This window comes from Ochotona curzoniae, unplaced genomic scaffold (genome assembly GCF_017591425.1).
Source record: "Ochotona curzoniae isolate NIBS_2020 unplaced genomic scaffold, NIBS_Ocur_1.0 patch35, whole genome shotgun sequence".
NCBI classification, from domain to species: Eukaryota; Metazoa; Chordata; class Mammalia; order Lagomorpha; family Ochotonidae; genus Ochotona; species Ochotona curzoniae.
Window position 1 is genome coordinate 452,085 of NW_024466917.1, and position 13,536 is coordinate 465,620.

Genomic DNA, 13,536 nt, shown 5'->3' on the forward strand with positions numbered 1-13,536 from the left:
GGGAGGCAGGTGACACAGATGCCGATTCTGATCCATTACACTATGCACCTTTGGGGGTGCTGTGCCTTGGGGTATCCTGCTGCTTCCGACCTGTCAGGGCAGCTCAGGCCAAGCTGAGGTCTCCTAATCAGGGGCTGCACACTGGCCTGAGCTGCAAGGCCCACACTCCCGCTGCCGCACGCTGCAGAGGCTGCCATCCACCTGCCCACCTGGCCCCATGTTTTAGCAAAGCACTCGCAAGTTAACGCAATAAAAAAATTTTTGCAGAAGATGATGAGAACACGTGAGCCTGTGACGTGTGACTTTTCCCATGAAAAGCTTAGGTTGGAGTAGTGATCCACATCAGAAACTGTCTCCGGGTCAACTGTGTGTCCTTTCCATCTTGGAGATTTTGTTCTAGAACAAGGCCTTCCCACTGGAGCCACAGGCTGAGATCCTGCATTTGTCCAGGCTCCACATCCCTCGTGGCAGAGTCTGGCTCATGCCTTTAAGATTTATTTATTTGAAGGCCCGAAGGGATAGTCTAGTGGCTAAATCCTCACCTTGCATGCTTCCAGGATCCAGGAAGCTTTTGGCTTCAGATTGGCTCAGCTCTCACCTTGCAACCACTTGGGGAGTGAACCAGTGGATGGGAACTCTTTCTGTCTCTGTATATCTGACTGTCCAGTAAAAATAAATCTTTGAAAAAAAAATATATTTTCAAAGATTTATTTATTTTTATTGGAAAGGCAGATATACAGAGCGGATGAGAGACAGAGAGAAAGACCTCTGTCCGATGGTTCACTCCCCAAGTGAGTGCAACAGCTGGAGCTGAGTCAATCCAAAGCCAGGAGCCAGGAGCTCCTCCCGGTCTCCCATGCAGGTGTAGGGTCCCAAGGCTTTGGACTGTCCTCGACTGCTTTCCCAGGCCACAAGCAGGGAGCTGGATGGGAAGTGGATCTGCCGAGATTAGAACCAGTGCCCATATGCGATCCTGGCACGTGCAAGGCGAGGACTTTAACCACTATCCTATTGCACTAGGCCTCAAAAATATCTGAAATGGAAAAAGAGAAATGGAAGAGACAGAGAACTTCTATCTGCTGACAGACTCCTTGGAATCTCAGGGATGGCTAGGGTGAGCTGAGGGGCCTGGGCCTTGGGACAGTGTGTGAGCAGCCAGCACACACCTGTTCCCTAGGAGTCTGGCCTGGGTTGGACTATGCTCGGGATCAGGCTATGCCCACGCTCCTCTGACCCTTCACTAGTCCCCAAAGGGGGCATGGCCAGTGGCTGGCCAGGACAAACGCATAGCCACCGCCTATACACTGGCTCCAAGAGCAATATTTCTACACCATTTTAATTCTGGGACAGGAAGGGGGCTGGGGGGGGCAGAGGCAGGCTGCCCCAGAGTGTGTGGGAGGCAGGTGGTGGGTGCTTCTAGCTGGTGGAGCTGCAGGGAGGGCTCCGGGCTGCCTGCAGACCCTCACCTGCTGCGCCTCTTTCTCCCTCGCACCCGCAGCTCTGTCGAAGATGCACTGGACACCGGAACACGCCCAGCCCCACAACCAGTGGCCGGAGCAACACCTCGACGTGTCCTCCACCACCCCGTCGCCGGCTCACAAGCTGGAGTTGCCCCCGACTGGTCGCCAGCGCTGTCACTATGCTTGGGCACACGACGACATCTCCGCCCTCACGGCCTCCAACCTCCTGAAGCGCTACGCAGAGAAATACTCGGGGGTCCTGGACTCGCCCTATGAGCGCCCTGCCCTGGGAGGCTACAGCGACGCCGCCTTCCTCAACGGTGCCAAGGGGGACCCGGAGCCCTGGCCTGGGCCTGAGCCGCCCTATCCCTTGGCCTCCCTGCACGAGGGCCTCGCGGGAACCAAGTCAGGGAGCGGGGGTGGGTCGGGGGGCCTAGGAGGCTCCCCGGTTTTAGCAGGGAACTTACCTGAACCCCTGTATGCCGGCAACGCTTGCGGAGGTCCGTCGGTGGCGACAGCAGCGCCCGAATACGCAGCGGGATACGCAAGTGGCTACCTGGCGCCTAGCTACTGCACGCAGACCGGCACCGCGCTGCCCCCGCCGCCTCCGCCGCCGCCTCCGGCCGCGCTGCTGCAGCCGCCTCCCCCACCGGGGTACGGCCCGTCGGGGCCGCTCTATAACTACCCCACGGGCGGCTACGCGGCCGCGCAGCCCGGCTACGGCGCCCTCCCGCCGCCCCCGGCCGCACCCCCAGCCCCTTACCTGCCCTCCGGCCTCGCAGCGCCCACGCCCCTGCCCGCGCCCACGCCGCCGCGCCCTGCGCCCGCCTCCTACGGCTTCCAGACCGTCGCTCCAGGCACCGAAGGCAGCGTGTCACTGAAGCGCAAGGCCGCCGACGAGGGCGCGGAGGGCCGCTACCGCAAGTATGCATACGAGCCCGCCAAAGCCCCCGCGGCCGACGGCGCCGCCTATCCTGCCGTGGACAACGGCGAGGGTCGGGGCAACGGGTTCCGGGCGAAGCCGCTGTCGGCAGCCGCCGAGGAGTCGTCGAGCAAATACTCGGGGACCGGCGTGTCGCTCAAGGTCCTGGGGTCCCCGGTCTACGGCCCGCAGCTTGAGCCCTTTGACAAGTTTTCTGAGCGGCCACCGGTGCCGGCTGCCCGCGGGGGCTTCGCCGTGCCGTCGGGGGAGCCTCTTAAAGGTTTGGAGCTGGTGACCAGCAAGATGCTGGACTGCGGACCGCCGGTGCAGTGGGCCGACGTGGCGGGCCAGGGCGCGCTCAAGGCGGCGCTGGAGGAGGAGCTGGTGTGGCCCCTGCTGAGGCCGCCTGCCTACCCGGGCAGCCCGCGCCCGCCGCGGACCTTGCTGCTCTTCGGGCCGCGCGGCGTCGGCAAAACGCTGCTGGGCCGCTGCCTGGCCACGCAGCTGGGCGCCTCGCTGCTTCGTCTGCGCGGTGCCACCCTGGCCGCTCCGGGCGCCGCCGAGGGCGCAGGTCTGCTCCAGGCCGCCTTCGCCGCCGCGCGCTGTCGGCCGCCCGCCGTGCTGCTCATCAGTGAGCTGGAGGCGCTGCTGGCCGGCCGCGACGACGGCGCGCTGCAGGCGCCGCTGCTGGCCTGCCTGGACGGCGGCGGCGCGGGGACCGACGGCGTGCTGGTCGTGGGCACCACAGCGCGGCCCGCGGCCCTGGACGAGGCGACCCGCCGGCGCTTCGCACTGCGCTTCTACGTGGCGCTGCCCGACGGCCCGGCCCGGGGGCAGATCCTGCAGCGGTTGCTGTCCCAGCAGGGCTGTACCCTGAGCGAGCGGGAGCTGGCTGCCCTCGTGCAGGGCACCCAGGGCTTCTCCGGGGCCGAGCTGGGGCAGCTGTGCCAGCAGGCAGCTGCGGCCGCCGCGGGGCTCCCGGGGCTGCGGCGGCCCCTCTCCTACAAGGACTTGGAGGCGGCGTTGAGCAAGGTGGGCCCCAGGGTGTCCCCCAAGGAGCTGGACTCGTTCGTGGAGTGGGACAAAATGTATGGCTCCGGACACTGAGGGCATGCGGGCGGCAAGCGGCCCTTCCTGCCTCTGCACTCCTGCTCCTCCTCGGCTTGTGGGAACATGGTTGGCCAAAGTGGGCTGGGAGGGCGTCCGAATGGCGCGCGTGGGGTGAGGGATGCCCTGCTGGTGGAGTTCTCTTGAGTGTGAAACGTTTCTGGTGCACGCGGGGCCAGATGCCAGCTGCGCCACGTTCTCAGGTTTTTCCTATTTATTGCGGAGGGGAGGCACGCCATCTTCGTCCCACCTCGAGAGGGACTCCCACCCCGCCGCCATCCCTGTCCCCTCCTGGCCTCATGCCTCTGTTAACCGCTCCGCTCTGTTGCCGGCACCCCGTTTTTCTTCTGCCGCTTCCCCGAGCCTCGGGGGTCCCTGCCTGCCTTCTGTCACTCTCCTTCTGACTTGCTGTCTCTGACCTGCCCCACCCCACCCCGGGGCTGGGAGTGTGTGTTTGTGTGTTGGAGGGGGTGGGGAGACTCAGGGGGCTTCCCTCCTCAACCCACCCCTATGATCCCCCTACTCAGCTGGGAAGAAAAACAAAAAACACCCAAAGCCCAAAGAAGAAGAGGTTCTTTTTTTATTATTATTGTTATCTTTAATTTTTTTGGTTTTTGAGGAGAAATCCCAGAAGTGTAGCTTCTTGGACTTCTTAGGCCTCTTATTTTTGTAAGATGTGTAGCATTTTGCTTTTTTTTTTTTTTTTTTTTTTAAACAACTCAGGAAGAAACTGACCTCAGAAAGAATGTTAGATTTTGGCTGCTCTGCTCGGCGGGTGCCCCACCCTTGCCCCGCCCATCCTCCCTCCCTGGCAGGCTGGCCTCGGGCAGGCCCAGGGATGCCCCAGAGCCCTGGGGCTGGGACTCTTAGAAGCTGAATGTATTGCTCAGGACCTCTTCCCTGGTCCCGTTGGCAGGGCTGGGGGGTACCTGCTGCTTTCCCCCACCCCCACCCCTTGTCCCTGGCCTAGTGTCTTCTGGGAGAGGGTTAACCCAGAGTTGGGATCCCCTTGTGGGTTTCCTACCCCCAAGCCTAGCAAGTAGGCTGAGGTTGGGGGCGAGGGGGGGTGGGTGGCAACCCCCCAAGGGATGGAGGTCGCAGACAGAAAGTCACCCCCAGAACCCACCTCACCTGGCCCTGCCCAGGGCCGAGGTCGCTGGTAACTCTTGCCAAGAGGATCCTCCAGGGATGGAGGACCACCTCGGGTTCTCACCAGGTCTAGGTTTGAGCTCAGGTGAGGGTGAAGATGGACGGGGGCTGGAGCGGGGGTCCACCCTGGAGGGCTTAGTCTGCCATCCCCAGACACACTGGCCGCCAGCCTGGTCCCTGATTCCTCTGCTTCCTGCCCCCACAGGCTGCTGGGAGGGGCAGGACTTGGTGTCCCAGCCTGCTTCATGGCTCTTGGGCACCTTCCCTACTTTTGCTTCTCTCACCGCAGCCCTCCTCCCTGCCCTGGTAGCTCCTTTAGAATCTGTATACCACCACCACCTTCTTGGGCTGGGAGAATGTCCCTGGGGGACATTCCAGGTGTCAAGGTGCCAAGGGCCAGGGCTGGCCCAGCAGCACTGACAAGCAAAGCTGCTTGCTTCTGCCCCTCGGTCTCTTCCTGACCCTTCTCTTCTGCCAGCCAGCCTGGCAGGGCGGGGGAGGAGCCAGGGGTTCTCTCTCAGGTGTGTGCGCACGCACAAGGGGCAGGTGGGTGAGGCAGGCTGGGACCCACATCCCTGTCTTCCTCTAGGAGGCAGATGGCCCTGGGAGTGGATGGGAGCTCACTGACCAAGGCCCTGGTGCCCTCTGCCATGCTCTTCTGGTTCCCCAGGTATGGGGTTGGGGGGTACTTTGCACAAGGACACAGCCCCCTAGACTACAGCACCTACATTCTGGGCACTGGGGCATGTTCAGCCCTAGCAGTGTCGGTGGGGGGCATACCAAAGAATCCCAGGGCCAGCGGCGGGGAAGGGCGGCCTGGGGTAGCCTGGCCAGACCCCCATCCTGCAGCTGTAACCATTTCTACCTCATTTTGCTGCGTGTTGTACATGGACGTATTTATCTCCTGTCTGACGATGCTCTGCAGTTGTGGCATGTCTACCTCAGAAGAGACTGTATTTTAAAAGAAAGTATCACACAGTATTAAAGTGATGACAGGTGGTTTCCTGGCGATTTCTTGCAAGGGGGAGGGGAAAGAGGGGGCAGCTGGATGTTGGGAGCCCTCAGAGAATGGCTGGGCAGCCCCTGGGGGGTGTTTCTGTTCCTTCAGCAAAAAAAGTGCCCACGGGACTTATTTAGCCTTTGCAGCACCTGGCAGGGAGGAGGCCGGTGGGGGAGTGAGGCTCCAGGGTGAGAAGCTCGGGCTTGGTGGGATGGAGGAAGGCCGTTTCCAGGTGCCCAAAGCTCTGCTGTACGTGGGGCAAAGAACAGCATGAATGAATGAGTACATGTAGGAAGAGCCACACCCTACGGTAGCCCTCCCTGAGCAGAGCCAGGGCTGTCTTTATCTTTGTTCCGTTCTGCGGGTTGGCCAGCCACATCCCAGCACTTCAGGTCACAGGTGACCCTCTAGCCTCCTTCCCCCAACCATCCAGCAGTCCTGACTGGCAGCTCACTATCAACAGGGAGACTGACAGGTGAGCACTGCTTCTGGAGGCCTCCCCACCCCCAGTGCTCAGAGCAGATCGCAGTAAGCAGACCGAGCGCCAGGCTGGCTCAGTGCCCCAGGGCCTGGGGAACCGGGCTGATGCCAAGAGGCGGGAACTCCTGCCGGCTGCACTGGAGCCACCCCCACTGCCTGCCAGAGTCTGCATCAGCCAGAAGCCCACCCAGGTCAGCAACCTGGAATGTGTGCACTGCTAGGGGAGACGCCTGCTTCTCCCAAAAAAATCCTTGAAAATGGAGGAGAGCTCAGGGGAAGCCGTGTGCCCTGGCACCCTGCTTGGGACTGAGCCAGGCCTACAGGAGGCTAGGTCGTCCCTCCCCTCAGGGAGACACACGCAGGTGTGCCAGGGCCCAGGGGTGTGGCTCCTGGGTTCAGCCTTCCGGCGATGGGTGGCCCTTGGCCATGGAGGCCCAACTTGCTTCCTGGCGCCCTGGAGTTGTACTCCGCTGAGTGCAGCTGTTGTGGGCGGCATTGAGGGTACAGAAAGGGTCACATGCAGCCACTATTCCTGGAGAGCCCACAGCCCAGCACAGGTGGCCCAGGTGGGGTCCCAAGTGGTGGGTGTGGCAGTCAGCACTGTGGCATCTGAGGCTGGCATCTCCAGGGGTGCTGGTTCAGGTCCCAGCTGCTCCGTTTCTGATCTAGCTCACTGCTGATGTACTTGGGAAAGCAGTGGGATGACCTGAGTGTTGGTTGTTCTAGCCTTTTAGGGAGTGAACCAGCGAATAAACCAGTTTTCACTCTCCCTTGCCCATAACCCTTTCAAATAAATAAATAAATAAATAAATAAATAAATAAATAAATAAATAAATAAATAAATAAATCCATGCTTAAAGATAATGCAACCAAGGGCATGGCACCATGGCTCAATTGACTTATCCTTCCCCTGCAAGCGCCAGGATCCCATATGGGCACTGGTTCGGACCCTGGCTGCTCCACTTCCTATCCTGCTCCCTGCTTGAGGCCTGGAAAGCAGCAGAGGATGGCCCAAGGCCTTGGTCCCCTGCACCCGTATTGGAGACCAGGAAGAAACTCCTTGCTCTAGGCTTTGGATCTGCTAAGTCACAGCCATTGCAGTCATTTGGGGAGTGAGCCAGTGGCTGGAAGATCTTTCTGTCTCTCCTTCTCTGGATCCCCTTTCCAGTAAAAATTAATAAATCTTTTAAAAAAAGAACATTGAGAGAATGCAACTAGAGGTTACTGGGCCTGCTGGTGAAGATGCTGGCTTGGACACCTGCACCCCACATAGGAGTGCCTAAGTTTGATACCCAGTGCTAGCTCCTGACCCCAGCTTCCTGCTAATGTGGGCCCAAAGCAGGCAGGCTCCTGTGGCAGGCCTGTTTGCGGGTCCCAGTTCCTGGCTTTGGGCAAGACCATTATGGACATTTGGGGATAAACCACTAGGTGGCAGCACTCTCAATCGCCTACCCTCAAATAATTGACTCAAATAAAAGACAATTGGATGATGGTGCTTGGGGGAGGGGGCTGGATGTCTGTCTGTATTCTCACAGCTGGAACGGTGTTCAGAAGACCCTCGAGAAACACTGACTGCCATCTCTGGTGTCCAGGTGAGCGCTACCAGAGAAGACTCACAGGTGGTCTCCGGTCATGCCCAGGTGGTGGTGAGGGTCAGGGAAAGTACATCCCGTGTGTGCACGGGTGGGAGGGCAGCAGAAGCGGGCAGAGGTGGGGGAGGGGAGCGGGGGAGGGGCTGGACCTCATCACTGGGACCTTCACACCCCCAGCAAGCCTCTGTGGAGGCAGAGAGGACAGGAGGGGGCTGTGGACAGGGACTTGGCAAGAATTCACAACCTGGGGTGGACCTTTTATTTTTTAAAAAAAGGATTGATTTCTTTTTATTGGAGAGGCAGATTTACACAGAGAGGTCTCCATCTGCTGGTTCACTCCCCAAATGGCTGCAACGGTCAGAGCTGAGCCGATCCAAAACCAGGAGCCAGGAGCTTTTTCCGGGTCTCCCAGGCAGGTGCAGGGTCCCAAAGCTTTGGGCTGTCCTCGACTGCTTTCCCAGGCCACAAGCAGGGAGCGGGATGGGAAGCAGAGCAGCTGAGACATGAACTGGTGCCCATATGAGATGCCAGTGTGGCAGAGGATTAGCCAGATGAGCTGTAGTGCTGGGCTCCTGGGATGATCATTTAGCTTAGTGTGTCAGAATGCCACAAGTCAAATCCTGGGTCCAAATTCCAAGGCCGACCCTGGGAGAGGCAGTGGTGTGGCTTGAACTGGGCTCCCACACAGGAGTCCTGCTGAGCTCCTGGCTCTTGACTCCAGCCCAGGCGTGGCTGCTTCAGACTGCTTTGGTGCCTGGCTGGGAGCTCTCTCTGCTTCTTAAGATTCATTCACTCACATATTGGTGGATTCAATGTATCTTTATAGAAGTTAGTTATTCTGCATTGAGTCTATGGGGACCAGGAGGGGACCTTGGCCAATCTTATAGGGTACCCTGAGGACAGGAAGGAGGCTAGCCCAAGGGAGATGTGGCAGACAAGGTGACTGACAGCAGGGGCAGGGACCCAGGCAGTGGGGCAGCAGAGCAGCACCTGCAGGACAGCCAGTGCTGGGAGGGAGGAAGTGAGTCCAGGCCAGCAGAGCCCTGGCGTGGGGGATGCGGGGCTGGAAGCGCTGTCTCCCACATCCAGAGGAGCAGAGGAGGGCAAGTGTGGGAGAATGGTGCCAGGGAGATGGGACGGGTGTGATGGAGAAGAGGCGGCAGAGGGCTTCTGTTGGAGTGGTGGGTCTTGCTCAGTAACCGTTAGTATTAGAAAGGCAGAAAGAGGGAGAGAGAATTTCTTCTGATGGTTCCTTCCCCCAATGCCCACAAGGGTCACCAGGAGCTTCTCCCCCAGGGGTGGCAAGGGCGCTGAGTGCTCCCCAGGGAGTACGTTAGCAGGCAGCTAGGATAGCACCTGAACCAAGCAGTGTCTTAAATGGCGATGCATGTGGAGTCCAGAGGGACAGGTACTGCCATAGAAAGGCCCAGAATCTCTGGGTGAGGTACCCACGGGTACTGCAAGCCTTTGGTGACCCCCTCCCTGTCCACTCCTTCCTCCCGGCCCCTCCCACCCACAATGGGGCGCAAGCCCTTCCCCCACCGCGGGCATTCGGAGTTCCTTCCTCGCCCAGACCTGCTTGGTCGCAACCCCTGGCCCTGGTCATAATGGCAGCGCTGGCTCTGGTCCTGGTGTTCTGGGACTGGGGCCTGAGCCCCGGGGCGGCCCTGGACGCCATGGGCCCTCACGCGGCCATCCGCCTGGCCGAGCTGCTCACTCCAGAGGAATGCGGCCATTTCCGCTCGCTGCTGCAGGCGCCCGAGCCCGACGTGGAGGCCGAGCTGGCCAGGCTTTCGGAAGAGCGGCTGGCGCGGCCCAGGCCCGTGAAGCCCACGGTGGGGTCTCCGGCCCGGCTGCGGCGGCGGCAGCGGCGGGAGGCCCCGGGGGACCGGGAGGAGGTGTCCGACGGCTGCCGGGAGGCGCTGGCGGTGTGGCTGGCTGCCGAGGCCCCGTCCCTGTCGTGGGACCGCGTGGCCCGCGCCCTGCGGCGCTGCGGCCGCCCGGACGTGGCCCGGGAGCTGGGCAAGAACCTGCACCAGCAGGCAACGCTGCAGCTGCGCAAGTTCGGGCAGGGCTTCCTGGCGCCGCCGCCTCCGGGCCCCGCCGCGCCCTCGGCCCCCGTGCCGGCCCTGCGCTCCCGGCGCTCCCCGGAGCCCGACTGGGACGAGCTGGAGCTGATCCTGGAGCGCCTGCCGCAGCCCCCGTACGAGCGGAGCCCCGCGGGCTGGGTCCCGCCGCTGGCGCTCGGCCTGCTCGGCGGCTTCGCCGGGGCGCTGGGCGCGGCGGCGCTGGCGCTCCTGCTCACGCTGCGGGTGACGGGCGGCGACGACGACCACCCCGGCTGGCCCCGCAGCCCCGGCCCGCTCGCCGCTTCCAGGCGCAGATCCGCCAAGGCGCGCGGCTCGTGCGAAGCTCAGCCGCTGCTGCACGTGTCGCCGGCGGGGCGGGCCCGCTCGGCTTGGGCTGCGCGGCGACCCGATGCCCCGGCTCCTCCATGCCCTCGGCCGTGAGCGGGCACCTCGGACCTCGGGCTGATGATAAAGGTCATGAAACACCGCCCGGAGGGAGCAGTTGATTTGTCCGTTCACGGGAAACGCGCGCTCCGTGGCCAGGGCAAGAGGCGGTTCTGGTGTGAGTTCCAGCATGGGGGCCTGCCCTCCGGAGCACTGCAGGCGCAGCCAGCCGTTGAGCGTGAACTCTGTGCCCCGCGCTAGTGCTGAGCAGTCCTGGACTGCCCTCTCAAAACCCCAAAAGCCATTCCATACAAGGAAACTGGCCACAGCGCCGTGGTGGCATTGTTAGCTGTTTAAAAGTCTGATTTGAAAAGGAGAGGCGAGAAAGGTCCCCCATTTTGCTGGTTCACTCCCCAAAGGCCCAACAGCTCCTGGGCCATGGTAAAAGTAGGGGTCAGGACTGAGTACTTGAAGTGTCACACCTGCCACCATCTGCTCTGATACACCTTAACAGGAAACTGCAGTTGGAGGTGGAACCGGAACCAGTTGAGCACGCACTAGGTTGTGGAATGCTTGCCCTTGAACCTTGAAGAGGCAGTCTTTTTTTTTTTTTTTTTAGATTTATCTTTATTGCAAACACAGATTTATGGAGATAAGGAGAGAGAGAATTTATCTCCCGTCCACTGATTCACTCCCCAAACAGCCACAACGGCTGGAGCTAAGATGATCCGAAACCAGGAGCTTCTTTTGGGTTTCCCACGTCCCAAGGACTTGAGCCATCCTCTGCTGCTTTCCCAGGCCATAAACACAGAGCTGTACATGAACTGGCACCCATATGAGATCCCAGAACTTACTGAGGATTAGTGAATTGAACTACGGAGCCATCACACTGGCTCCCCCAAGAGGCAGTCTTAAGTGTGCCCTGAATGTGTCAGCGTTTGAACCAGGGATTGTCGGGTTGGAGAGCCCAAGGGAGCAGGCTGTTTCCTTGACTAAGGACCTGAGGGAGACAGCAGCTCTCTCTCCCCCCCCCCCGCCCCCCCGCCCCAACCCAAACATTGGGTTCTGCCTGAGGCTGTGCTGGAGTGTACTGGGGGAAAGGGGGTGTCTGCTTGCAGGGGCTGCTGCCTCTGGGGTGCTCTGTCCATCCAGGCAGGGAACCCCTTTTGGGGTTCCCACGGAATGCCCAAGCCTTTCCACCCACTCGCAAGTGGCCAGCAAGCTGTGGGGGCAGGACCAGCCCAGGCAAGGAGCTGACCCTGGGGGAGGCGTGCATCACATACAACCCCCCCCCCCATGCTGCCTGCCACAAGGGGAGAGCTGTGTGTCCACACAGGTGGGCGGAAGGGACGGCCCTTGTGACAGCCACACGACAAGAAAGGCACGCCCATGCAAGAGGAGAGTTGAAAACAAGATTGACGGAACCCTTTATTGCAAATTCTAAAGTAAAAAGATGTACAGTACAAAGTAAAGTTGAAATTTCAGACTAGAAACTTCCAATCCACGTGTACATTCTCATTGCTCAAGCATTTCTGCCGTTTCCTCATTGAAACAGAACAGGGGAACAAGTCGAGGGGGAGGGGGTGAGGGCGGGAGATACAGCGAGGGGAACAAAAAAAACTCCGTTGTTGTTGTCTAGAGTTGTCATCGTCGTGGCAAACCCCGGAAGCGGGTGGAAGGAAGGCCGTGTCTCGACCTGCTGTCCTGGTGATGAGATGCGGGGGTGGTTGGAGCAGTGCAGTTTCAAATGGCTCTCAGAATAGCAGCACACACGGGTACCATCGCGTCTCCCCCAAGTCCTTCCCGAGCGCCTCGGCCTCTGCATCTCCAAACGCTTGTACAAAAAAACCATGAAGTTGAAGCCTCACAACACCCCTGTGAGGTAGGTCAGTATTATTATCCCCATTTGACAGATGGGGAAACTGAGGCACAGCGAGGGTAAGTGACTTGCCCAAGGCCACACAAGCGAGCCAGCGGCCGAGCCAGGGACTGGGACACCCTTCCGTCCCTCTTCTGGCACCACTGGACCACTCTCCCCATAATCTATGTACATTCTACACACATACACACACACACACACACACACACATGCATGTGCACGCCTGCCCACCCCACCCCCACACAGCCTCTATGTACAGCACACAGCAGCAAAGGTGGGGGTACAGCGGGGTGCCTCAGGGGAGCGGGCAGCAGCGCAACCAAGGGTGCAGGCTGTGGGGCATCCCCCAGCCCACATGGCTTCCTCTTTTCTCCTGCCATTCCCTCCCCCACCCCCCCGCAGCTGACTGTGGCTCAGCAGATTTTCTAGGGGGATGGGAAGTGGGTTGGAGTAGGGGATGTACCTGAAAATGAACAAGTCTTTTTGCAAAACTTTGGGCAACATCTGAGCAAAGAAAAAGGCATCGTGCCTGAAGACACCTGGGCCTCCTGTCATATAATCAGAAGCCACACAGCAGGCCTGGAGGCTGGGGGCCGGGGGGTGGGGTGGGGGGTGTGAGAAGGGAAGAGGGGGAAGAAGGTGGAGGAAGGCATGTGACCTACTGCCAAGCCACTGTTACCATCCCTCAGTGCGGAGCCACCGGGGTGGACTAGAGTGGACCAGGGGACACAGTCTGAGAATGTCCCCAGTGTTGGGGCGGGGGCTCCGTGTCCCCAGTCCCAGCAGGTGTGGGCAGGGAGACCCAGCCAGCGGCGAGCAGAGTGGGGGTGGGTGTGTTGGGCATCATGGGGTCATGTTTTGCACAGCCTACTGAGACGGCAAGTTGGGCCAACCCAGCTGGCGCGGGGCTGGGCTTGAATGGACCCAGTGGGGTGGGGTGGGGGAGAATGGCGCATGCAATGGGCAAGTCTGGGGGTGGGTGCAGGACCTGGCTCTTCTCCCTAAGCTTCAGCCTGGCTTGGAACATCGCAAGAGGTATTCTGACTCCTGTCTGCCCCGCCCGCCCCCCTCGCTCCTGTCCCCAAGATGTGCTAAATTCCCAATTCCCAGCCCGCTCCTCCCAGGTGACTAAACAAAAAAAAAAAAAAGAGAGAGAGACAAATAACAAACACCAAGACAGGCTTCCCTTGTACAGGAAAAAGGGTCATTTTTATTTCGTTTCCTTTTCGCTTAGTGCAGTGTTGTTGGACTTTTGATGGCTTCCTGGGGAGGGCGGCCCTGGCCTCTACCTCGCAGCAGCCCCTGCTCTGTGCATCTCACCTCTAGCCAGTGCACAGTCTACACTGGTTGTGGTGAAAAAGTGACAGGGGCCCTGGGTGCTGGCATTCGAGGGCTGTTGCCAGCAGGCAACGCCGGGTGCCAGAGGGAGAGGAGGATGTCCCTGCTGTGCCCCCCGTCCTGCCTTCCACAGCGCTGGCTGCCTAGGAGTCCATC

At 60.3% G+C, this 13,536-nt stretch overlaps 2 protein-coding genes across 2 annotated transcripts; both read left to right on the plus strand.

Moving 5' to 3' along the window:
• The first annotated feature begins 1,509 nt into the window (after positions 1–1,509).
• Positions 1,510–3,582, plus strand: LOC121167237 (fidgetin-like protein 2). Its single transcript, XM_040996645.1, has one exon. It carries the CDS (start codon positions 1,510–1,512, stop codon positions 3,487–3,489), a length of 1,980 nt encoding a protein of 659 aa, XP_040852579.1. The 3' UTR covers positions 3,490–3,582.
• Positions 3,583–9,317: 5,735 nt separating this feature from the next.
• Positions 9,318–10,220, plus strand: LOC121167242 (transmembrane and death domain protein 1-like). The gene has a single exon (XM_040996651.1). The coding sequence runs from the start codon at positions 9,318–9,320 to the stop codon at positions 10,218–10,220; it is 903 nt and encodes a 300-aa protein (XP_040852585.1).
• The last annotated feature ends 3,316 nt before the right edge of the window (positions 10,221–13,536 follow it).